This window comes from Telmatherina bonti (assembly GCF_933228915.1).
Source record: "Telmatherina bonti genome assembly, chromosome: 4".
NCBI classification, from domain to species: Eukaryota; Metazoa; Chordata; class Actinopteri; order Atheriniformes; family Telmatherinidae; genus Telmatherina; species Telmatherina bonti.
Window position 1 is genome coordinate 8,724,120 of NC_136622.1, and position 25,923 is coordinate 8,750,042.

Here is a 25,923-nt window from a genome sequence, read left to right on the forward strand (position 1 = left end):
AAATACTTTTTTCAAAGGTTGTAATAAAATATAGCAGTAATATAAACTGATAAACCATTTATATTAAAATAACCTAGTTTGATGTATGCACTGATTTAACCCTTTATAGGGCACTCACAGAAATAACTTCAAATTAGAAATTTTTGCCTAAAATTGTCCTTCTGGTATGAGCCAAGACCTCCATTCTGTTGTTACATAAACAACAACAACAACAAAAAGTTCCATGCTGAATATGAAAGGAAACAAAGTGATCAAAAATGGTCACTTGCCCAAAAAGGGTTAAACACAGCCCTAGATCTGTATTATCCCCATGAAAAGTTTTTTTTTGTTTGTTGTTGTTGTTGTTGTTGTTTTTTTATCAGCTTGAAGCAAAAACAAAAATCAAAAATTTGCGATCAAGTGGTGGGGTCTATTGTCTTTCATAACACCCAAAATGTTCTGGCAGCGCCCCTGGGCAGAAGTCTGTACGAATGGAAACATGTAATGAAATGAAAAATACTTAAGTCATTTTATTAATAAGTAATTAATAAACAGGATGCCTTAATTGATTAAAATTTACTTAATTAAATACTTTATTAATACCCAAAGTTAAATGCAATTAGATAGACACAGACATAGATCCACTGCCGAGGTTTAGCTGCGGAAAAAGGTGTAAAATAGGCGTAAAGCAGAAGTCTAGCGCTGTGTTGCGAACAGCTGCAGGCTGGTCAGGATGAATGAAAGAAACAGGAAGTCCTCGCGCGCCGCACGTGACTGTCAGCTGATTCACGGCAGTCACGTGACCTGAATATCGCGGAAGAGCTGAAAGAAAATGGCAGGTCCGATGTTCTCCTGGAAAACAAGATTTATTTTCTTTTTCGTTGCCTGTTTAACTACAGGAAGCGCTACTTCACAAGTGCCCCTTCTTATGTGGTCCAGCGAAAGGTAACAGTTATTTTTTATTCTTTACTTAGTTCGCGAGACTCACTTTAAAGTGATATACGTAGCATGCTAATGCTAGCACAGATGGCTAATGGCTGTCTGCTGACCTAGGAATGGTTGTGGTGACAAAAGTGGCCTTGGGTCTGGAAAATCCGGCTTCAGTCCACAGGTTGTCACCAGAAATGAGCCACTGTCGGTCCCTGATTAAACTTGTTAATCCCTGAACTGGAAAAAGTCGGCCTTCTTCACTTTTAACTGGTGATAATGGGTTAAAAGCTCTCTGTTTTGTAAGATATATGTTTACAAGTCAAGGTTTAATCAATTTAACTGCATTATATTTTAATGTGATAACAGCTAGATTAATAAAAAATGGTTTTATGTAAGGGCCTTTTATCTGCTAAGAAAACATGGAAGTGTAAAATGTACGAGGTTAAACGAGAAAGAGGAAGCAGAGAAATGCAGAACAAAGAGCTTTTTGATAGTTTACATTTCTTACAGGAAGAATATTATTGAGGTTTTCAGATATCTTCTTCTATATTTGTTTTTATTTTATCTAAATGGAAAATTAAACTTTATGAACATCCATCACAACAATGACATCTTGTTCCACAGATGTGACTTTGTTCACTTCTTCAGCTGCTACTGTGTTTTAAACACTTTAATAACGGGAATTATTTGTTTCTCTTCTCTTGTTTTCCAAGTTTACCCCCACTGGCCTCTCCCACAGCTGGTCACATAACATCCAGTGAACAACTGAGTGCCTACCTCTATTCTGTCTTTGGTTCTGGATCACACACAGTGCTGCTGTTCCTGCAGGACAAGGTCAGGGTCCGTCACATGAAAAGCACAGCACCCGATTCCTGCTCTGTTGTTAATACAATTCATGTATTCAGTAGTTCATAAAAAAAATACCACAAAGTATCCAGTATGTTTCTGATGAGGGAGAGTTCATATGCACTACAAGGTACATCCTAAAAACAGATAAAGTAAACACACAAACTAAATACATTGTATCACAACCACTGGAGTTAAACTGTGGAACAACTTAAGTGATAATATCAAGTCATGTCCTACTCTTATCAAATTAAAAATGATCCTAAACAAAACATATATTACAAACATACAAGACAGAATTACTTTGATTTATGTATAATGTGAATGTCTATATATGTACGTGCTTCATCTGTGCATATTTATACATGTACATGAATGTATGTATATACACCTATGTACATGTAAATGTGATAACGATATGTAAGAGAAATTTTATTTATTTGTGGAAATTTTTGTTTTAACAGTTAAAATGTGGGAAATTATCTATTTATAAAGTGAACTTAAGACATATGGCATGCTACGCTATGACAGTGATTTTTTTTTTCTCATTGAGTATCGCAAAGAAAATCAATAACCATTTATTGGTGCGTTGTGTTTCTTTAAAAAAAAAAAAGAAACGGGGGCAGATTTTACAAGAAATTGTCTTTTTCCTGCTCCTTTTCGAGCATGTTGCTCTGGTTGTTTTGTTTTTGTACTGTAAAGTCTTGTTATTACCTTTTGTTTGACCATGTGAGAAATTAAAAAATTTAAAAAAAAAAAAAAAAAACGGTTGTAGCAGCAGGAAATCAGGAGTACGAACATCACTGCAGCCCCACATGACACCATAATGCTGCAGTTTTCTTTTCTTCCCATTTAACGCACAATATTTTTGTGGTTTTCATAAACTAATAATATTAATGTCTTTTCTTTGCACTCAGCTCAGTAAGGATGACTTCACCATCTTTGGTGGAGTCTTTGGAAACAAAGAGGAAAGTGCATTTAAAAACCTTGAGGTAGGTTTTCTGTATATAAATAATCCAGTAGTTGTTCCTAAATAAAGATGAAAACGGATGATCATTCTTTCCATTCCCTCCTTCCAGGCTGCAGTCCAGTCATCGACTGCGTCGGTGACACTTCCTGCGCTGGAGTGGGCTGGGCTCTCTGCCGTCCCCGCTCTGCTGCAGGAGACGCTGGCTGCTTCTCCTCTCCTCGTAGACGCTGACACTCTGCCACACCTGAGCATCAACACGTCAGCCAGCAACCTGCTGCTCATCAATCTGCCGTATTGCAGCGAGTAAGACGTGGAACATGTCAGCGGTTCTCTCTGCTACTTAGAATAAAAATGTTGACATATTTGATGTTTGTTTTGCTTTTACAGGTTGTACAAGTCATGCAGAGAAGTCTTTCAGGACAACGGTACGTTTAAATCAGTGTTTAATTATCATCATCAGCTGTTTTTTGGTGAACAAAGTATTTGGTTTGACTTGACTTGAATCTGTTTTTGATGTAAACAGATGAAATTATTGGAAAAGTTCTACGTTTCATGAAGTCGAGAGATCTTCCGTACACTGCCATATACACAGGACTTCAGCCTTCAAGAGTAAGATCTGTTTATTCTAAACTCCTGCGTTAATTCTCAGGTTTTACAGATGGGCACAGAATGAAACCATGTTGTTCTCACCGGGTCTTTAAAGTCGCTCCAGTAGCTGAATCACAACAACGTGACATGTTGAAACATGTTGAACACAAACAGAACCTGAGAGTCAGAATATCAGAATAAAAAAACTGCGTCTATCCTAACTGCTTCTACTGGAGTTCAGAAGGTCAGTTTTATGAAATTCAGCTTTATTTAGCGCCACTTTACAACAACGTCATCGCTGGACCTTTTACAGAAACATCTATTTGAGTCAATTCATGATAACTATACGAGTTCATGAAAACCAACAGATTGCATCGGCTCTTGACTTGGATAAAATCCTCCATCCTGAGCTGCATGAGGCGACAGTGGGAAGGAAAAAACTCCCTTTTAACAGGAAGGAAAAACCTCTGGCAGAACCCGGCTCAGGGAGGACAGCCATCTGCCTTCACTGGCCGGGGTGGAGAGGACCGGAAGAGAGACCAACATGCAGCTTCAGGAAGACCTGCAGAAATATCTTAATGATGCCAACACTGTCATATGTTTTTACACGGATGAAAAGGAGCAGACAGGTGGAAAGGAAGTGCTCGTCCATCATGGGACGTCCTTCAGCAGTCTAAGCCTGGCTGCATAAATAAGGAACGACTAGATCTCCTCTAACTATTATATTTATCAAAAATAAGGTCTTAAGGTTATTCTTGAAGGTAGAGAAGATGTCTGCCTTCCAAACCCAAACTGGGAGTTTGTTCCATAAGAGAGGAGCCTGATAGCCGAAGCTTCTTCCTCCCATCGTACTCTTAGGATGCATTTACATCAGGATAGTCCGCTAGACTTGGTCCGATTGGGGACTCGGCTCAGTTGTAGGGGGGTGTATCCATGCGGACCGAGATCATGTTCACGTTGCCTTTTTTTGGTCAAACCAGCCAAACCATTAGAATAATATATCCCCAATAATATATAATATATCCCCATGCACTAGTATTTAGCAAAAGAGAGGACAAGACCCGCATGAAGAAGAAACTAAAAAACCAGTTACTTGAAAAAACCTCCATTTCCCAGAGTCCTGTGAGATCAGCTTCCCATCCAAAATGACTATTTTCTGCTTGTTTCCATGGATTTGATTGGACGATTGAACGTGCATCATGACAACCCCCCCCCCCCCCCCGAAAAACCGTCAGACTATCTCTTTACTGAAACCTCTGCAACTTTGCTCTCTTTCCCTTCAGCTCCGTGAATCCTTGCACAGACCATGTCCGCACGCTGAGTCATGTTTTTCTGGAGTTGCCTCCACTCTCACAGAGCATCAGATGAATAAAATACGATAATGTGAAAAAGAAAACGTAGTTTCCCTCGGCTACTCTGACACCGTGGCATCTGCAGTGATAGGGTGGGAAAATCAAATCAAAAAATCGGAAATCTGTTTGTTTTTTTTTCCACAATTTTAAAATTGATTTTATTTTTGTTAAAAAATCTTTTTTTTTTATAAAAAAAAAAAAAAATGAATGCACTATAAAGTTTGTCATTTTTATTGTTTTTAATTGATTTTTATACTTGTCTTCTTTGGCATTGTAGCAGCAGAATAATGATCTGGCTACTGTTTTGTTTTTTCCTCATTGAAATGAAGAAAAATGACGAACAAAATAAAGTTTTATACTTTTTTTTTTTTGTTTTTATTCTACTAAAATCAGCAATATCTGAGAACTGTGAGAGTCGCAATTTAAATCAGATCGGCACCCAAATCGGGACAAAAGCATATCGTCACAGCCCTATGCAGTGATGCTTCCGCCTCTGGAAAATTTGTTATAACGAGATCATTTCAAGAGTTTGGCATTACAGAGGAATCATTGATCATATTTGGGTTTGTCATTTTTAAGCAGAATTCCCCAAAAGACCCCTGGAGCTGAAGAAAAGTCATGAAATATATTTCTGACAAGACGACCTAGCCATTAAGCGTCGCAGTCCAGTTTATAGAAACCATTCATCCAGTTCTCACTGCAGCATCAGGAGGTGCTTCTCTTACCTCCTGAAATAGTTAGATTTTGTTGAATAAAAACCAACCTGTTGTAAACCGCCATGTTGGCACGATGGCTGAATTTTTACCACCTGCCAGGAACCAGATGCTTTTTGTTTTTTCAGCAGCTGTGATCAGTAAGAGGCCAGAAACACTCTGGATGTTTGTCGGGACATAAAACACCAGTTTTATTTTCCAGGTCATTCCAGAAACGTCTGTGGCGAGCCAGCCGGTGGGCCGGTCCTTGCTGCAAGCTGTAGAAGCGGATGTGAAGCCGCCCATCGTGTATAATTCCTCTGATGGTCCTTGTATAATGCTGTGGGCTCAGAATCTCAACGTCAGCTTCTCCAAGACCCCCTCAAACTGGATTGACCTCGCTGCACAAACCCCTACTTTAACAGGATCCACGTGTAACAGCTCTAATTCATTGTAAGCTGTTTATGATAAAAAATATGAAATTAAAATGATAATATGAAATATAATTCACCTAAAATACTTTATTCTCATTACAGGCTTGTGCTGAATTATCCATCAGGTCACGTACTGCGGTAAGAACAGAACTACTCATCCCATAATGATGGATTTTAGGAATTTCCTTTGCTGCTATCAGAATAACACATGTAAATAACAGGAACTTAACCTGGCAGCGTTGATATGCCAGCTTCAGATCGTCCCTCACAGTGACGTGTGAGGATAGAGTCCATCTGTTAGGAGGTCAAACCAGCCGGAGGAGAGGAGTGAAAGCACATTTATGCTCCTTTACCTGTTGGGATGTTGGTTTTAAACGTTGACACACATCGCCGCCTTTGTACCTCCATGTGTCTCGTTACGGCTGGCTTAACAACGGACACCGCACCACGGATGAGATTTATAACAGTAGTTTATTATAGATACAAACAGGAGATGAGAGGACTGGGAGTGAAAGTAGCAGGAAAAGCATTTCTTCCAGAGGTTAAACCCATCAGAGTGAAGTTTTTTCTCTATAAACTCAGACGTGACGACAGTCCTCTGATTGATTGGCTGAAATATCAGCTGCGGCATACATAATGTCAAATTTTTAAATTTTTCCATGAATTATTGAGAAAGTAGTTTCTGATATGTTATGATTAACTACCAAAACTTTTATTTGACATTTTTCTTAAACTAACCAGTTACTGACTGGACTGTCTTTGATCTAATAAGAAAAAAACACTGCAGACGTCAGGAGGAAGGTTTTTACAGAAACTTTAAATCATTTTCTCCCTGCAGCAAACTAAAGACCCAGTTACACTTGTCGCAGAAGACAGATGGACATTTTTGTCTGTCTCTTTCATAAGTTACTCGCATAATTTGGTCCGTGTTATAGAGGCCTAGCTATGGGACCCTCTGGTCTCATGTGAGACGGATGTAGAGCTGATGTCCCCGTTCGGTTCCCAGTAAAGAGAAGAAATGTACGTTTCCTAAAAGACTGAATTGATGTTGTGGTCTTGGGTCATCAGTGCTTTAAAGCCCCCAGAGGCAGATGTGAACAATCCCACTCTTGTTTCATGATGGCTCACACTGTTTTCCAGTTTCAGAAGTAAATGCTGCTCTTTTATTTTCACTAAAACACTCCACGTCCTTCTTCTGCAGTTTCTCCATGAGTCAGCGTTTCTATCCGGTGTCCGCCCGAAGCTGGTTCACCCTGGACTCGGTGCAGCTGGAGGCAGACGGCACGGCCGCTTCCTTCAGCGGGAGGCGCGGCATCTACGCCCCTGCAGAGTATTCCTTCCACTGCCAGTCCGTCAGCAGCTTTCAGGACGCCCTGCTGGTCCCAGACACCAGCGGCCAGAACTCATCTGACTGGAGTCTCCGCTTCATCGACTTCCAGGTAACCCATGTTCCTCTTCCAGCTGCAGCCAGGCTGCTCCGGCTGCCACTTCTTACATGTTTCTGTCCCAGATTCAGGGCTTCGGTTTGGCCAACGGAACCAACTTCTCGTACGCGAGCGACTGTGCAGGCTTCTTCACGGTGGGGATCTGGATGGGTCTGCTCATGGCGCTGCTCATGACGCTCATCCTGGTGTACGGACTGCACATGATCCTGCAGCTGAACACCATGGATCGATTCGATGACCCCAAAGGTCCGTCTATTTCTGTGCCTCAGTTGGAGTGAAGCTGTCCCAACACTCAAACACACTCCGGTGTCTGGACGTGCCATGCAGTTGCTTTTGGACCCCCTTCTTTTTAAGAGTTTTACCCTTTTCTCCAGAGACTCCTTCATTAAACTCCCTCCAGGTGATGGGATGCCAATATCTTTCTTTTCCCACAAGTGCCAACATTGATTTTACACTTTTAGCACCTGTGTTTAAAGATCGATATGAAATCATTTAGACTTTTACCAAAGAATGCCTCTTACTCCAGATGAATGTTTCCCCTCATTCATTTTGTTGGGATTCCTCCCAGCAGCTGCTGGTGCCTGCTTAAAGAAGTGCCTGTTGTCATTGTGATGTCAGATCAGCCTTTCAGATGTTTAATGATTCCAGCTGCGTTTACTGATCGCAGCTCAGTCACACGAGTTAAAACTGCAATAAAATAATTTATTTGTGTCAAAGAGTTTGTGTGAATAACTTAAAATGACCTGAAGTCTGAGGGTCACTGCTTGTTGGAGGGCCTGTCGGACACGTTGATGTGCAGTTTGCATGTACACTGTCTTTAATTTACAGATTTATGTCCACCTGATGATTAAAGGAATACTTCCTGAGTCGTCTGGGGTGAATTATAATGCTGGAGAGCACGTGTAAATAAGACGTTTACAAAAAGTTTAACTTTTGTTGTGATTTTCTGGCTTTTATATTTTGTTTAATCCACTATGAAGAGTTTGGACAGCCGTGTGTATACCTGGGGAGATGACGCTGTACAAAGACTACATTATGATTCCAACCAGAGGAGTCGAACTCAGGTTCCACATTCTGCACAACCTGATGTCCAGTGGAGCAGACCTGGATCATGCCAACATAATAACCCACTTTTTCATTTTTCCCTTTATTTTTGTGCAAATAAGTAAAAGTACATTTTTGAGACATTTAATTCCCTATTCTTTGGAAAACCACTTGAAATCTATGAAAATTTAATTTGCAGTTTAAACTGCGTTTAACCTCTGTTCATTATAAGTTTATCACAGTGGAAAGATTTAACCCAGCTCCAGTATTTCACATTCAGATCAGATAAAACTTCCAGATCTAGAAGTTACTTATATGGATGTACACATTGAGGAAAAAGGTTTATTGAATAGAAGCTAAGAAGGAACAGAGAATTACAAATTACAATTTGGAAAAACCCGTTCAGAAGTGTGAACTATCAGAGATCCGAAGGGGCTCTGAATGCAGCTAGACTATAGTATTTAAACAATCGCATAAAGGATGTCAATAGCATGTCATAAATGAATGCTAGTCTAAATAGAGGAAGATTTTGTTGCTTCTTAGAAGAGGTCAGCTCGACCACTACAGGAGGAGGAAGAGGGTGATGTCAACCAGATGTCTGCACTAGACCAAGCTTTCAAGTTCATCCTCACCTCTTCAGCACAGCAGTAGTCATAAGGATTATATAATAAAGATATATATAGATATCTAAAGCTAAAATATGAAACTCCACCACACATGTTCATTTCCACGCGTGTGCAGTAATCCTGATCACCTGGATTGACTCAACTCATAATATAAATTCAGTCTATTTGGTCAGAATGATTGAAAAAATAAATAAAAAAAAAAAACATCATCCTGCCTTAGAAATGTGTTATATTCAAACATTCAAACAAATAAAAAGCATCTGATGGATAAAATGCAACTTTAGTAACTTATTTTGAAAAAGTTTGTCTTCTGTGTCCATTTATTAATTTTCTAAACCGTTTAGTTCAATTCAGGGTCACAGCAGACCTGGAGGTTGTTCATCGGCGAGAGGCAGGTACACCCTGGACAGGTCGCCAGTCCATCACAGGACCACACAGAGAGTATCATTCACACTCACTCCTAGGAACAGTTTAGAGGAACCAGTTAACCTTACATGCATGTTTTTGGAAAAAGTCAGAGTACCCAGAGAGAACCCACACATACACAGCAAGGTCGCTGTTGGAACCCACCGCCATAACCTTGAACTGAATCCTGCATCCTTGCTTTTGGGTCATCCATGTGAAGATGTCATGACTGGTACTTTGTCAGACAGATACTATATACGGCTGCAAGAAAGAATATTTTCTTGTACTTTAGTCATTTTTACAGGAAAAATTCCCACTAAAGCAAACTGGAATCTGAACATAATGGAATGTTTTCCTCTGGAAAAGACTTTAACAACTTCATGGTGGCCTCACACCTTACATTATCTTTGTGTGAACGGACCTCAATTTTTCTCTTACTGTCTTTGTTGACACTATGTTTAATTGTATTGATAAACGTGTTTATCTCTACTACTGTAGTAGTTTTAAATTTACAAAATATCATTTTTAGCTTTTGAGCGTCAAAATAAATTCCTGGAAATATTCATTTATCTTATTTGGAAAGTATCACAATAATAAAAATCACACAAAAGCCATGATTTAAGTTTTAAAAAAAACTAAAAGCTAAAATGACATTTTGGAAAGTTAAAACTACCGGGTTGATTGCGTAAAAAAAGTAACGAATGACGTCACCAGGGACCGCTTCATGTTGCCATGGTTACATTAACAGAAAACAGGTCGACGCCAACACGAAGCCTCCGTATTTTATCTTTCCTATCTCGTCTTTTCCTCCCAGCATGAAAACAGCTCCTCCGGGCAGAGTGGCGTTTGGCAGCGGCCAGGACAGGAGGCTCTTCCCCGCCCAGTACGCTCCGGACCGGCTGGGGAACCAGCTGTCCCGGCCGGACGCGCCTCATCTGGGTCCGGGCTGCTACAACAACCATCTGGTTGGTCCGACAAACATGAATCCAGCAGCAAAGTTTTGTTTTATTCCTTTATTTCCTATAATATCTTTACTGCAAAGGCAATATGAAATATCAATAAAACATATTAACATAAATATTTAGAAGAAATGTTTAAAAAATTATCATTATCATTATTAATGTTTCATTGGATTAAATGAAAGATTATTTAAGTCAGCTGTGTCCCTTTGGGGCCAAAATCCTGCAGGTTTTCCATGTATACCTGATCCAACGCACCAGACTCTATCAGTCATTGTGCAGAACTTTATTGGCTGTGGGATCCATAGGCCAGGCGTGTTGGAGCACAGCTCCATAGACTTTTTTAATTTAATAAAATAAAATATAATAGTGATATGATAAATACAATAAATCTATGCTAATAAAAATTGCATTAAAATAGTAATAAACATTAACCAGCAGCAATTAGACCGTTTAATATTAATCTTTAATTTATTTTTTAAATGAACTGTTGGAACACACTGAATTTCCCCACTAGGGATGAATAAAGTATTTATGTATATAAAATATTAAAACAATATAATTATCACCATCATGTGCTACTAATGACATAAAAGTTAAAATCTATGGGAATCTATGAACTGAACTATAACATATGGTGGCTGCTATGTAGATAGCTAATTTATATATATATATATATATATATCTATATCTATCTATATATATATCTATATCTATCTATATATATATATATCTATATATATATATATATATATATATATATATATATATATATATATATATATATCAGCGAGCAGTCGTACGGCTTGTTCACTTCCCTCCTGGAGCTCAGCAAACTGTTCATTAAAGTGTTTTTATTCCCATAATGGCTTCCAAGAAGGTTGAACTGAGTATTTCACTTGTTTATTTTGTTGTACTCTCGTCTACTAGAAGTATTTTTTCCAGCTTCCTCAATTCTTTTACTTTTGTGACGGGTGGATTGTTGTCTTTCTTGGTTTCATTGTGCTGAATTATGAGATTTAAAGTGAAATTTTTGACTCTTAAGTAAAAAACAGTCAAGCCGCCATATTGTTTCCCTCTTCTCAGTAAGTACATTTGGGTGCCATGTGTACAGTCTGTAATAGTTCTGGTCTTTCTTCAGTTTGGAAGCATCCTTCATGTCCTCCAGAGGACACCAGGCAGCAAGAGGGGGTTCGGTTCCTGTGCACACACAGCGGCTCGCTTCACTGCTACAAAGGTCCGTTTTCATGATTCCATTAGAAATGCTCACAACCATCTTTCTATATACAGTCTCATTTAGAATTTAGAAAATGTATATTTATAGTAAAAAAAGTTCAGATATAGAAATATTGAATATGTTCATATATTGATTATAGTTAACTATGAGAATATGTACAAGTGTCACCCAAGGTCACACTTTATTCTTTGAACTGGCTCTACCTGCTGCTTTGGTAAGGTGACATCAGGTAAACTGAGCAACATTTTCATGAATCTGTTGGGAACTAAAAGAATATCATGCCACTGGCGAGGAATCCTGACCCATTTTCCCAGTATGTTGTCCGTTAGTCCCAGCATGCTTTTTACAAAAACAGACCTGTTGTACTCCACAACACTTATAGGTTCACACATCAAGACAGAAGGTGGTGTGGAATAAAAATAATAAATTAAAAATCTGGATTTTGTTAAAAAAAAAAAAAAATTTAAAAAAAAAGTTTTTTCAAATAAATAAAAATAATCCACTATAAATTTTTGTCATTTTCATTGTTTTTATTCATCTTTTTACTTTTCTTCTTGGATATTATCGTAGCACAGAGGTCGGCAACTCCGGCCCTCGAGTGCCACAGTCCTGCAAATGTTAGGAGTTTCCCTGCTGCAACACACCTTTAAATCAGTGGCTAATTAGCAGACTGGTGCAGAGTTTTATGTCAAGCGCTGCACAAGTCTGCTAATCAGGTCTGATGTGTGCCAGGTGTGTTGCAGCAGCGAGACTAACATTTGCAGGACTGTGGCGCTCAAGGACCAGAGTTGTAGCAGAATGATGGTCTGATTACTTTTTGTTTTTTACTCATTGAAATGAAGAAAAATGATGAGCAGAAAAAGTTTAGTACACGTTACGATTTAAATCAAATCATCGTGAATAATTTCTCAGTTCTTTCTGGTTTATAGAAGAACGAAGTTACAAGGGAAATTCCCACCTTTTGAGAAGATTATGAATTGAAAATCTGTTTAAATCGAGAAACAATTCTGAATTGAATCGTCACAACCAAACCTAAACAATGTGAACCCCCCCCCCCAGATATTTACATCAGGCCCATCTTCCAAGCAAAGCCGTGAAGAAAAACAGTTTTAACTCGACTCCTAGTATAAAACAGATTTTAGACAGACTCATCATGAGTCCTGTTCTACACATAATAAATGTCTTCTAAGTGTTCCCTGGGTACTGAGAGATGCAGTGAAATAAAACAAAGATGTGAGCGTGGTGAGAAGTTTACAGGAAGTGAAGATAACAGATATATAACGTCTCCTCTGTGCGTTAGTACTGCACTGTGGAGGAACGCAGGAAGACTTCCTCACCGCTGCATCACACTGGACTAGACTCAGTTTGGCTGTTTGAAAGGAAAGTTTGGTCAGTTTGTGAGAATTTATCGTTGAAATTAATAATTTCTGTTTTCTTTCATTTCCCCCCCCCCTTTGTAAATAATAAAAATTGAAAAATAGTTTGTTTTGACACTTTAAGTTCTCATAAAACAGAACCAAAGACCCGTTTAATGCGTCCTGCCACTCAGCAGACGGTGACCCCTTCACCACAGCAGTACCAGCCGGACCAGAACCAGTCCCTAGTCCCTCCTCCTGGAAAAACACCTTTCAGTTCAACCGCGCAGAGATTCAGACGTGTCGCAGCTGAGGAGACCCCGGGGTGAGAAACCAAATCACAACCAACCCGCGAGAGAAGCGACACGGAGCTGACGTGTTATTCTGTGATGCAGCCCAGCAGGCTTCGCCGTCCACCAGGTGACCCACAGGAAGGTGAGCTGGCCCATGTGCTTCGGGAGGCCGGACTGGTCCAAGCTGCCCCCGTTAGAGAAGAAGTCACTGAGGGGGAAGGTGAGGGCGGCCACACATCCTCACTGATTATTATATCACTGGGAAGATATTTTTCCATAAACTCATCAATTTAAAGTATAAATAATGTTTTATCTGATCAATTCAACAAGAAAATGCCATTAAAAAAAATAAATTCATATAAAAAACGTTTTTGGAGGCAAAATTATGTTATTCTGGAAAAAGATCTTTTTTTTAAAATGATCTTATAAATTTAGACAAACCAAGCCAAACAACACAAACAATTTTCATCCCTTTAGCATCTTTTTACTGATCATCTCTGACTCTGGAATTAATCAGAATGATAATAAAACGTCGCTGAGGTTCAACTGCTGAGGATTTTAACAAACGTCAGAGACGTTACAAATTTCATTTGTAATGGAAGATCTGCTGTTTTATCTTTAAATACATAACCAGTTCATTTTCCCCTCATTTCGCCATTAAGAAGTTTTTTTTTTTATATTAAGTTTAACCAATATTTACCAGATCATTGATGTAGTGTTTAAAAACAGAGTTAAAAACCCTGATCACGTTAAAAACTCGAGCATGACCGCTCGGCTTCGGCACGCCTGTGTGTTTGTCACCCATCTACGTGGAAGACAAGCAGCATCCTCTTCTGGATGAAGCTGACTGGACTCTGGTGTTTTTCTCCCCAGCTGACCAGTGAGAAGGACTTCCTGAAAGAGAGACGCCGACTGGCCTACCTGAGTTTATACTACGACTGACCACAGTGACACCAAGCTTTCTTTTTTATCTTATTTTACTCATCAATAAAACCAAAAATGTAAAAAAACAGATTTTCCTCCTGCAGATCCTGTACGTTCCACAAAATGACTTCTGCCTACGTATGTACACTGTGGGAAGGTCACACAGCTCTGTTTGACAGATGTCTCTCAGCAGGACTGGTCCCACAGGTCCATCCCTGCGATCCCAGCACGTTTCCACTCTTCTCTGTGGAGTCTAGCACCAACCGGTGAGGTAAACACAAGTCTGTTGGCTCCAGCAGGTCCGGACTCATTTCTTCCTCCTCACTTTGGGCTTTTTGACCGGCCGGAGGTACGGGTTGTCAATCACATTCTCCTCGCTGGCTTTGGACGAGGGAACGACGCCGCTGGGAGGAAGCATGGAGTTCTCCTTGTCAGCACCTGGATCGTCCTGAACCACCCAAACAGAACCAAAAAGTTACCATAACGCTACTTCAAGAAGCCGAGTGAACTTAAAAACCTACAAAATGTATGAATCACATTAAACCAACGACTACAACATCTAAACAGAGGTCATGTGACAGAAACACGCAGAGTCCGTTCTGTGGAAACATCACGTCAAAAACAAACAATAAGCAGAAAGTCTGTATCCTGCCTGCACCATCCACTGTCCTTATCAAGTTCCATATATGCAGATTTACAGACTTTATCCAACTCTTCATTTCTGACACCAATATCAAGCAATACCAACATGTTTTGGGAGAAGTTGTGTCCAAAAGAAAGTATCTGGAAAACTTTACATGAAATCTCATTTTGAGTTGGAAGAGACAAAGCTGAGGGAGGCAGGCTGGATGGATGGACGGACAGAAGGATGGATGGATGGATGGACGGACGGACAGAAGGATGGATGGAGGGACAGACGGACAGAAGGATGGATGGATGGATGGATGGACGGACAGAAGGATGGATGGACGGACAGACGGACAGAAGGATGGATGGAGGGACAGACGGACAGAAGGATGGATGGAGGGACAGACGGACAGAAGGATGGATGGAGGGACGGACGGACAGAAGGATGGATGGAGGGACGGACGGACAGAAGGATGGATGGAGGGACGGACGGACAGAAGGATGGATGGAGGGACGGACGGACAGAAGGATGGATGGAGGGACGGACGGACAGAAGGATGGATGGAGGGACGGACGGACAGAAGGATGGATGGAGGGACGGACGGACAGAAGGATGGATGGAGGGACGGACGGACAGAAGGATGGATGGATGGACAGACGGACGGACAGAAGGATGGATGGATGGACAGACGGACGGACAGAAGGATGGATGGAGGGAGGGCCGGATGGATAAATAGACAGATGGATGGATGTCAGGATGGACAGATGGATGGATGTCAGGATGGACAGAAGGATGGATGGATGGACGGACAGATGGATGGATGGACAGAAGGATGGATGGAGGGAGGGCCGGATGGATAAATAGACGGATGGATGGAGGGAGGGCCGGATGGATAAATAGACGGATGGATGGAGGGAGGGACGGATGGATAAATAGACGGATGGATGGATGAATATAATCCTGTGTAATACTGAGGCTGGATGATCTGATTTCTACCGTTATGAATAGAAACTTGTTGGCGTTTCTGCATGTTTGTATCCGACCAGCAGAAGCTGGAATGTCGACAAATTCCAGTTAATAACTGAGAATAAAAACTTCCCCCAAAACTGCTTCCGTTCACTGCTGGATCAGATCCGAACACTGAGACACACATTCCTCATGTTTGTACCGAACCAAATGTTCATAACCAGCAGATTTAGTTGGGATTTAAACGGAAGGAAAGGACGGCGGCACGCGCAGGTCGGGACGTTCTGAGATCTCTACGATTAGATTTTATTGAGCGATTTATTTGTTTACGTCGTGAGAAAAGCTTTTGGCTGATGAGAATGACGCAGGAAGGAAGTAACTCAGGACTTTTATCGTGTTAATCAGAAGTGAAACGCCGGTGTCGGACTCACCGTGATGATGTTTCCTGCTGCGTTCTCGCTGTCCGTCTGGTCGTCCTGCTCAGACGAGTCCGTTTCCTCCAGGCTCTGCAGTTCCAGCTCCGAGGGTAAGAGGGCGCTCAGGTAGGGGATGACGCTCGGCCGTGCTGCGATCACTAACAGAAGCATGGTGTTAAGGAAGCGGCGATGTAGCTGAACTTGGACGGAGGTTTCTCTGTCAGGATGACTCACGTGGGAAGGCGGTGACGTCGTCTTTGAAGAGGCTCTGAGTTTCTCCGGTCTTGGCCATGAATCGCGTGAGGGCTCGCTCCACGTCTCTCCTTTGGGTCGCCGCCTTCTCTCGGACCACCTGGTATTCCGACACCGGCTCCCTGAACGTCTGCATGAAGGAAAACACACCTCTCTGAGTGTTTCATCCAGATTATCATCCGTTGTTCAAGGCCAGAGGCGCCATAGGGGGGTGGTGGGGGCGTTAGGAAGATTCTAAGGGCCTCACGACTTGATAGGGGCCCCAAAAGATGCACAAACTATGTAAGAAAATCATTAAAAATAATAAATAAGTTTTTCAAAGGTTGTAATAAAATATAGCAGTAATATAAACTGATAAACCATTTATATTAAAAACCTAGTTAGATGTATGCACTGTGATTTAACCCTTTACAGGGCACTTAATGAAATACCTTCAAATTAGAAATTTTAACCTAAAATTGTCCTTCTGGTATGAACCAAGACCTCCATTCTGTTGTTACATCAACAAAAAATATAGTTTCATGCTGAATATGAAAGGAAACAAAGTGATCAAAAATAGTCACTTGCCCTATAAATGGTTAAACACAGACCTAGATCTTTCTTATTCCCATGAGAACCTTTTTTTTTTTTTATCAGCTTGAAGCAAAAACAAAAATCTAAAATCTGCGATCAAGTGGTGGGGTCCATTGTGTTTCATAGGGCCCCAAATTCCTGGCGGCGCCCCTGTTCAAGGCGACTACCGGAACGAAGCAAAGGAGGCTGTAAAAGTCAGAAATGTTTGTTTCTGAACTTTGTTGATATTTTTACCGTCCGAAAACGTTTATGTCTATTTACGTAAACAATCCCAAATCCACCCTGATCCATCCATCATGTGCACCCCTGGGGGGGCATTTCTCTTCACTCCACAGACATTTATTTCCTTCCTGACCTACTTACATAAATTCTTTTATATGTTGTTATTATAGAAGCAACATTAACAGAACACGACATGCAGGAAAACGTAGAGAACACGGTCAATCCTCTACACATGCAAACATTCTACTGGTGAAGATACGACCTGTTCATCAGCGATGGTTTATTCTCTCCTGGTCACAAACATAATCCGTTTTCCCAAAACTGCAAAAACGTCATCCTTCCCATGGTGTTCGTCACAGTATCAGTCCAGTCTGTCTGCTGGAGGGGTGGCCTGCAGCCATTTTCATGTTACTGTTTCATGTTATGTTTCATCTTTTCTGTGGTGGGACCAGTTCTGTAGAACTCTTTTCCACTGCAGGTCAGACAGGCTTCAGTTTTAAATCCCTTCTTAAGACCCACCCATTTTCACTGGTATTTTACCCAGAACCAGTTTGCTTTTATTGTTTTTACTTGTTTGATATTTTATGTTTTAATATGTTTCTTATCTTATGTTCAGCAGCAGCAGCTGTCGGAAAGTGCTTTATGACTAAAGTTGGTTTTATCTCGTTAAAATGACACCTGATGACACCAACTTTTCCCGACCACACGTCGGAAGTTTTCTCCCTCCACATACATGTACATCAATTCATGTGTAGAAAACCTGTTTTTTTTCCTGCAAAACAATCCGAACAAACTTGGATAAATTCTAAAGAGTGAGCTTGTAGAAATAGTTTCTACCTGGTTCAGTGGAACAAACTCTCTCTTATATTCTGGTACCAAAAAAAACCAGACAGACGGACGGCATGCACGTTTCTCTAGAAGTAAACGGACAGAACGTAGAACATCATCTGCGTCTTCTGACTCGTCACGTCATGCTGCAGAATGAACCCACAGTTTTAAACACAGAAACAAGTGAAACCCTGAAGAAAAGCATCAGACTTTTGTTTCCAGAAGAAAACAAAACCATTTATAAAAGTTGGAACTTTCTGAAACTTTACTGGAACATTTTATTACTGGTTTTACTTTATTTACGCACAACATGAAAATGTGATGTGTGTACTCATACACACACATCAGTTATCTGATCCCATTAGAGACCAGTTAAACCATCTGGTTGGATCTGTGTCGAGACAACTAGAAAAATAACAAAGTAAAAGGAGGCGGAGTCAGAAAGAGAACACCAGTTTCCCTCCTGTGCTGCTAAACTGGGAGGACAGGAACTGGATGTGAACATCCTGACTGCATGTTTCTGACAACAGAGGTTTCTACTCACTGGTGTTTTGATGTAGGTGTGGGGGTCTGGGAACTCTGGGAAGTAGCTGGGAATGTGAGGCGGATGCGTGCGCTTCTGTCCAGCTGACAGCGATTTAGGCGTCATGGGCGCGTTGGTGACGGGAGCTGAAACCCACATTTACAAACATGAGAAGCCAGACAGTAAACATCCCGGTCCAGATATAAACGCCTGGCGAACATCTGCAGATCTATCCTTCACAGTTCACCCGGGGGTTGAGCTGGTTTTATACTCGTACGGTGTCGGCGTGGCGTGTTGCTGATGCTGGGTAAACGTGCTCTCGCACCGCAGCATTGAGTTAACGTGTCGTATTAAAGTTTAGTCCAGGAGTCTCCAACTCCAGTCCTCGAGATCTACCATCCTGCTGGTTTCAGTGTTTCCCTGCTGCAACACACCTGACCCAAATCAATGGCTCATTAACAGGCAGGTGCAGACGACGACAACCAATGTATTGTGGCAGGGAAACACTGACACCTGCAGGATGGTCGCCCTCCAGGCGGCGACCCCTGGCTCGGTCCAGTTAAGGTTCACACAGATGCTGGAGCATCTCCCAGCAGTCACTGGATGAAAGGCAGGTACACCCTGGACAGGTCGCCGGTCCATCGCAGCGCTCCTGCCGTGTTTCAACACAAACTCAGCAAGAAGCTGCAAAAATCCAGAGACAGGTAACCGACCAATCGCAAGGGACTTACAGGTGATCACAAACCGACCAATCACAAGGGACTTCCACGCTGCAAACAGGTGCACGTTGGGTCTGGAACCTAGGGACCTGTGTGGAGGATGCGATGGTGATTCTGTAAATAGACCTTCTGCCAGGAGTGTCCAGGTCTGGTCCTCGATGGCCACAATCCTGCAGGTTTTCCATGTATCCCTCCTCAAACACACCTGACTCCAATAAAGCCTCTGTACAGGTTGGCTGTTCGTATCAGCTGTGTTGAAGCAGAGATACTCTGAAACTCTGCAGGGGCGGTGGCCTTCAGGAACGACTTGGGACTCCACTGGCTTACGCAGATCCTGCACAAGTATAAATCCAGCTTTACAAACTACCGCTCCTCAGAAACTGATGATTTAATTCAGGGCTGCCCAAGTCTGATGCTTTAGATCCACTACCCTGCAACTTTTAGATGCAACCCTGCTCCAACAAACCTGAATCAAGTGAAGAGCTCGTTAGCAGGTCTCTGCAAAACCGGATCACATGCAGGTCTCTGCAGAGCCGGATCACATGCAGGACTTGGGGAGATCTCGAGGACCGGACTTGGGAAATCACAGTCTGAGTCTGTTGCTCACATATATGACTGATATCTTGTGTTTTTGCAGAGTTTTAACAACTAAACCAGTTTATGTATAAAAAACTTTCAGCATCATTTTTTTCTAATCCGCGCTGGACACAGCTAGAAAGGAGATTTTCTGCTTACGGGCAGTGATGACCATCCTCTGAGACCGTTTGGCGTACACAGGCAAGGTGTCCACGTTGAAACCTTCAGAGACACAGAAACGTTTAAAATCTCAGAGTTTTACTGGGAAAAAGCCACATGCTGGTATTTTAGTGGTCTTACCCATCTCAATGAGCGTCACCACCGTGTCTGACAGGGTCGGGACGCTCCTGGCCGTGTGCTCACAATACGCTTTAGCACATCGACCTATTTCACTGATATCTTTAAAACAAACGAGAAAAACAGAGAAAATAGTGTTTATTTGCAACCAATGAACAGACCAGCTGTAGTTTAACACACTGGAAATGTTTCAGACGTCTTCGCTTCGTGAGGAAGGAAGATGGAGGTTTGTACACACAGCTCTGCATCATCTCTGTAAGCGTCTCCACTGCTGCCTTCTCCGCGCTTTCGAAGCCGCTCTCGGTGAGCAGCGCGCTCACAACCACCTGCAGCGTGCGGCGGCGAGCCAGCTGGTAGTTCTCCACCGGGCTGGACGCTGCTTTGGCTGCAGCGCCACGCTGAAAGACAGGACAGCTGATGAAACGCCATCTCTCAATCACAAAGTCACCTTTTGCATCAGGTTTTCAGCTTTCTGACAGTTACAGTGGAAAGACGACGCTGAAGTCAGCTTCCACTTCACCATTCCTGATGTCATGGACACTTCATTTCACAATTACTCACTAAATTCATTCATCGTGCAGATCTTCAGATTGTAGGTTCAAGTGTGAAGCATCTCATTAGATCAGGAAGGAAAACAAAGGCAGCTATGTGCTACGTTTGTGTTTTCCTTCTGTGTTTTAATGGAAAGTTGGGCAGAGGAAGAATCATTTCCTGTAAACTAACAGATTAAATCATCCTGGTTGGATTTAGTTGCTTGGTTTCATTGTGGAGGAGAACTCAGCAGCCTGTAAAGCAGGACATAAAAAACATCCAACGTTTCATCATATGCAGGATAACCAGCAGCTTTGTTCAGTACCTGGGTTAAATGATGCGGATGTTTAACTAACGTAATATTACAATTAATCAGATTAACAGGATCAGTGGAGCCTCTACGGTGACGTGAACTCTGCATTGGTCTGTCGTAGTCAAGAATTTGGGCGGTCAATCTACGCTCCTACCCTCGCCTGTGGTCACTAGCTGTGGGTAATGACCAAAAGAATGAGGTGGTGAATCTGAGTCATCCCAGAGGGACTCAGATTGGAGCAGCTGCTCCTCCACATGAAGACGAACCATATAAAGTGGTTCGACCATTTGGTTCAGATGTTCCAGGCACGTAACCAGGAAGTTAACCTCAGGAAAACAGCCGGGATACAATGGATGGACTACATTTCCTGTCTGACCTGGGAATGCCTCAGGGTGTGTGGGTGGATGGACGGACGGAAGGGTGGATGGATGGACAGGTGGTTGGATGGATGGATGGATAGGTGGTTGGATGGCTGGATGGACGGATGGATGGATGGACGGATGGATAGGTGGATGGATGGAAGGGTGGCTGGATGGATGGATAGGTGGTTGGATGGCTGGATGGATGGACGAATGGTTGGATGGATGGATGTACGGACGGACAGGTGGTTGTGTGGATTGATGGATAGATTAATGGATGGATGGACAGGTGGTTGGGCGGAAGGGTGGACGGACGGATGGATAGGTGGTTGGATGGATGGATGGACGGATGGATGGACAGGTAGTTGGTTGGATGGATAGATGGATGGATTGATAGGTGGTTGGATGGATGGATGGACGGACGAACGGATATGTGGTTGGATGGAAGATTGGACGGATGGATGGATGGATGGATGGATAGGTAGTTGGGTGGATAGATGGATAGGTGGTTGGATGGATGGACGGACAGATGGATGGATGGAAGGATGGAGTTTTACATCATACAGACAGAAACGTGAAAAAGTCTAAAAGCTTTTTGACGTAGTTTCACTTTTCAAACATCATTAATTCAGAACGAGGTCAGTTTTTATAAACGGAAAACAGGTTTCACCCATCAGAAACAACGTAGTAATATCTTTATATCCTCTGTAGAAGGGTTAAAGCTTAAAACATTTCATGAGTATGTTCTCACAGAGGAAAATGACAATAATAAAGTAATTTTTATTCATTTATTTATTTTCTAACTAATAGCAATAACAATTAATTAATTAGTTAATTTGAAAAAAGGAGTGCTTTGTAATGGAGGGTGTTGTCTGCTTGTAGGAATGATAGCGTCCAGTTTTCTGTTTTGCATTGGACTTGACGACGCCTCACATTGAACACACTGTGATGCGTAGAGGATGCAGCTCCAGTAGCTCCAGTTATCCCCAGCACAGAACCAGAACTTCTTGAACAGTTTGTTCAGAGTCTGGCACTGATGCTTCTGTACCCAACACCTGATTAAACAACGATATGATGTGTTTTGTTTATGTTCAAGCAGAGGTGATCATCTCTGCACCATGTTGGAAACTGACTGATCACTCAGGGGTGTCAAACTCCAGTCATCAAGGGCCGGTATCCAGCAGGGATTTGTTGTTTCCCTTTACCAACACAGCTGATTTAAATCAAATGGATCCAGTGGCTCAGGGATCCCTAACCCTAGTCCTCGAGGAACGGTGTGCTGCAGGTTTTCCAAGTGTCCTTGCTGGAACACGCCTGACTCAAACAAGCTCTGCACATGTCTGATAAATACACATTGATTTGAATCAAGTGTGTTGCAGCAGGGACACTCGAAAAACCTGCAGGACAGCGGTCCTCGAGGACCAGGATTGGAGATCCCTGCAGTGGCTTCTTGTCAACTTATTTATAAATTTCTGGTCAAGTGTGTTTGAGCATGGAGACAACAAAAACCTGCAGGTTTCCAGCCCTGGAGGACTGGAGTTTTCCACCTGTGACTTAGACTGATCTGTACTCAGAGTATCTGTGCAGATTAAATGACTCATTTCCGATAAAAGTCTGGAAAAATGTTGTAGCTTTTGAGCAGGTTTGCAAAAAGCAGTGAAATCAGCTGATTTAGTACTGAAGCGATGTATTACAATTATAATTAAAGTGATTATTATTAGACCCGGAAGATAACCTCAGTGTCGTTATATTTACAATTGTACTAAATCTGGACAAATTTTAACTTTTCATTCTTGGTTTATGTAAATAGAAAAACATTTAGCAGAGTTTTTTTTTTAGTTATGTTTAGTATTTTCTTGCAGTAACTTTACATCCATCACGGCGGCTTCAACAGATCAGTTTTTCAGGAAAACTGGACTTAATATTAATTCCAGTTGGTTCTTGTATCAACATTATAAGTCAGAAGTTAATAGACAGAAATGTAAGTTTTATGTTTTTTAAATGTTTTTAAGTTTTATTTCACCCAGCCTGCTGGAAGTGCTAGCTGAAGCACCGGGATGCTTTCAGGATGCTGAGACCGTAAAACTAACTCCTTACCCCGCCGGAATTCAGCGGCCCTCCTGACGCCACGGCAGGGTCCGCCATCTGCACTTCTCTCTGTTTCTTTCTCTGACTTAAAGCGATTTAGAATGAAAACTGCTTGATTTGACCGATGGGTGTTTAGCCGCCGTTAGTAAACACGGTGCAGAGAAATGACATCACTTCCGCATCTGGTCGGATGTTTTAATCACCACTCGTGTTGATGAGAGCCCTCTGGTGGCCGTCTGTGATACAACACCCCGGTTGAGGAACGTATTCAGTTCAACTTTATTTGTATAGCGCCACTTCACAACAATGTTGTCACAGCCGCTGCGGGGTGGGCTGGGTGCGGGTCCTGGGCTCCGGTGCCCGGGGCTGTCCCCTGCTTCTCGGGGATGGGGGGGTCGGCCCTGCCGTGGGGGGGGGGTTGGGCTGACCTGGACCTGCCGCTGCAGTGGGGGCGGGTCCGTGCCCTGGTGCCCGGCAGAGGGACCCGGACCCAAGATAGTTGAGGATGGGGGGGTGCCTGTGTATATATGGGGTGTGTATGGAGGAGTGTAGTGGTAAATGAATGTATGGGGGGTAGGGGTGCGTGTATGTGGGAGTGTGTTGAGGCATGTATGTGTGGGGGTTTAGGGGAGTCCGAAAGTACATGAGTGTGTGGGGTGTAGGTGGGGTACGTATGAGGGAGTGCGGTGGTGTATATGCGGGGTGTGTATAGAGGATTGTAGTGGTACATGAAGGTATAGGGGGTGAGGGGTGTGTGTATGCGGGAGTGTGTGAGGGGTGTTGGGGTGGAGGTTTAGGGGACTGTGATAGTACATGAGTGTGTGGAGTGTAGGAGGTGTGTGGTGGTTTATATGTGGGGGGTTTATGGGGAGTGTAGTGGAGCATGAGTTTGTGGGGGGTAGGGTTGTGTGTCAGGGGGAGTGTGTTAGGGCATGTAGGTGTGGGGGTGGAGGTTTTGGGGAGTGTGATAGTACATGATTGTGTTGGGGGTTGGGGTTGTGGATGAGGGAGTGGGTGGTGTGTGTGTGTGTGTGGGAGGGGGTAAGGGCATGTGTGTGGATAATCTGGTGTTAAATGCATGGGAGATAGGGGTGTGTATATAGAGGAGTATTGAGATGCATGTGTATGGGGGTAGTGGCCCGTGTGTAGGGGGGAGTGGGGGGGTGCATGTTTATGTAGGTGTATAGGGGGGTGAAGGGTCATGATTATGAAGGGGGTAGGACTTCAGTGAGAGAAGTGGGGAGTTGTGGTAGTTTGTTCTAGGGTAGGTAGAATGGGAAGGGGTGTTTTGTGGTGGGCAGGGGGGTGAGTGGGATGTAGGGTTTTGGAGGTGGACTAAACTTTTGGCCGTGTATCTGTTAGAATGGGTGTGTATGTGTATAGATGTATGTGTGGGTCTGTAGGTGTGTCTGTGTGTAGAAGTGTGTGTATACCAGGCTAATGGTGAGGGGGTGTGAATGTGTTGGTGTGTAAAGGAGGAGGGAATACAACGTGTCTCTGGGTGGGGGCGTCTCCTGGGGGTGTGGGGGCGGTGGGCCCTTGGTCTGTCTCTCCTTCTCCCGCCCCTCCTCTTCCTTGCCCCCCCCCCCACTTTTGCATGTGGTTCGTTGGTGCCTTCTGGGGCCGGTGGCGGCTCCTTTGTTGGTGTTGCTGAGGGCCCTGGTTGTTGGGGCAGCTGCCCTTGGCCTGTCCTGGCCTTCGGGGGCCCCGGGAATGGGGGACGTGCCTCGTGCCGCAGGTGGCTCATCTTCTTGAGGGAGGCGCGCTTCCCTCGGGACCTAAATCCCCGGACCCCCCCTCCTTCCCTTCTTCCACCACACACAGGCAGGGCGTTGGGAGGTGGACACGTTGATCTAGATGGTGAGAGAGGCCATCAAGGTGGTCTCGATCGCTGCACCCAGCATCGGTTCACCTCCCAGTTTTAATTACACTTAGTCAGCATAACACAAAAAACACACACTGACAACACATGGACATATTTTGGGGGGCGGGCCATGCAGTGTGCGGTGGGCGGGGCTGCTTTGGTGGTCCCGCTCCCAACATGATGTGGTTACTTCTTCCCAATTTTAATTGCAAACAACACACACTTCACAATCATTCATAAGCTGGGAGGGAGGGGGTGACAATGGGGTCCTGCCACGCCCCTATTTCCGGGGCTGTGCCGGAGGAGTTTGGGCGGGGGAGTGGTGCTGTTCAGGGGGCCTGGGTCTGGGCTGGCCTGGCGGGGGTGGGACTGCTGCTGCCCCTGGGTGGTGCTGGATCGGCTGCATGTGTGGGGTGGTGGGGGGGTGTTGACGGGGGTGGGGGGTAGTTGTGGGGCCCTGATCGGGGCCCTCCTATCCCCTGCTCCCCCGGGGGTATCTCACAGGGGACACGTTGGGAAAGAAAGATGAGGGCGTGCACGAGCCAATGGATGAAGTGGTGAATAAATGTTAGGGTAGAGGGGGGGGGGATCAGGGTGAAAGAATTTAGGAAAGTGGGTGGCCGCTGGGATAGGAGGAAGGGGGGGTGTATGCAGATGGGTGGGGGTGTGTATGTGGGGTTATGTTGGTG

At 43.2% G+C, this 25,923-nt stretch overlaps 4 protein-coding genes across 4 annotated transcripts in view; 2 read left to right on the forward strand and 2 right to left on the reverse strand.

Annotated features, from left to right (window-relative positions):
* Positions 1–25,923, reverse strand: part of LOC306755498 (6-phosphofructo-2-kinase/fructose-2,6-bisphosphatase-like) — a gene marked incomplete at its 3' end in the record, with an annotated part of 158,060 nt that overhangs the window by 131,081 nt on the left and 1,056 nt on the right. The gene's annotated exons all lie outside the window — the stretch shown is intronic.
* Positions 783–8,068, forward strand: LOC306755480 (V-type proton ATPase subunit S1-like). Its single transcript, XM_079239875.1, has 10 exons — positions 783–924; positions 1,623–1,743; positions 2,673–2,747; positions 2,835–3,028; positions 3,113–3,150; positions 3,249–3,334; positions 5,581–5,810; positions 5,894–5,929; positions 6,993–7,230; positions 7,302–8,068. The coding sequence occupies exons 1-10, from the start codon at positions 812–814 to the stop codon at positions 7,512–7,514; spliced, it is 1,344 nt and encodes a 447-aa protein (XP_079096001.1). The 5' UTR covers positions 783–811; the 3' UTR covers positions 7,515–8,068.
* LOC306755323 (ciliary microtubule-associated protein 3-like) lies at positions 10,127–14,097 on the forward strand (the record flags this gene model as incomplete). Its single annotated transcript, XM_079239676.1, has 4 exons — positions 10,127–10,276; positions 13,057–13,187; positions 13,258–13,375; positions 14,029–14,097. 4 exons carry the CDS (start codon positions 10,127–10,129, stop codon positions 14,095–14,097), a joined length of 468 nt encoding a protein of 155 aa, XP_079095802.1.
* taf8 (TAF8 RNA polymerase II, TATA box binding protein (TBP)-associated factor) lies at positions 14,387–23,427 on the reverse strand (the record flags this gene model as incomplete). Its single annotated transcript, XM_079239713.1, has 8 exons — positions 14,387–14,527; positions 16,105–16,247; positions 16,324–16,471; positions 18,509–18,633; positions 19,942–20,004; positions 20,083–20,181; positions 20,318–20,477; positions 23,380–23,427. 8 exons carry the CDS (start codon positions 23,425–23,427, stop codon positions 14,387–14,389), a joined length of 927 nt encoding a protein of 308 aa, XP_079095839.1.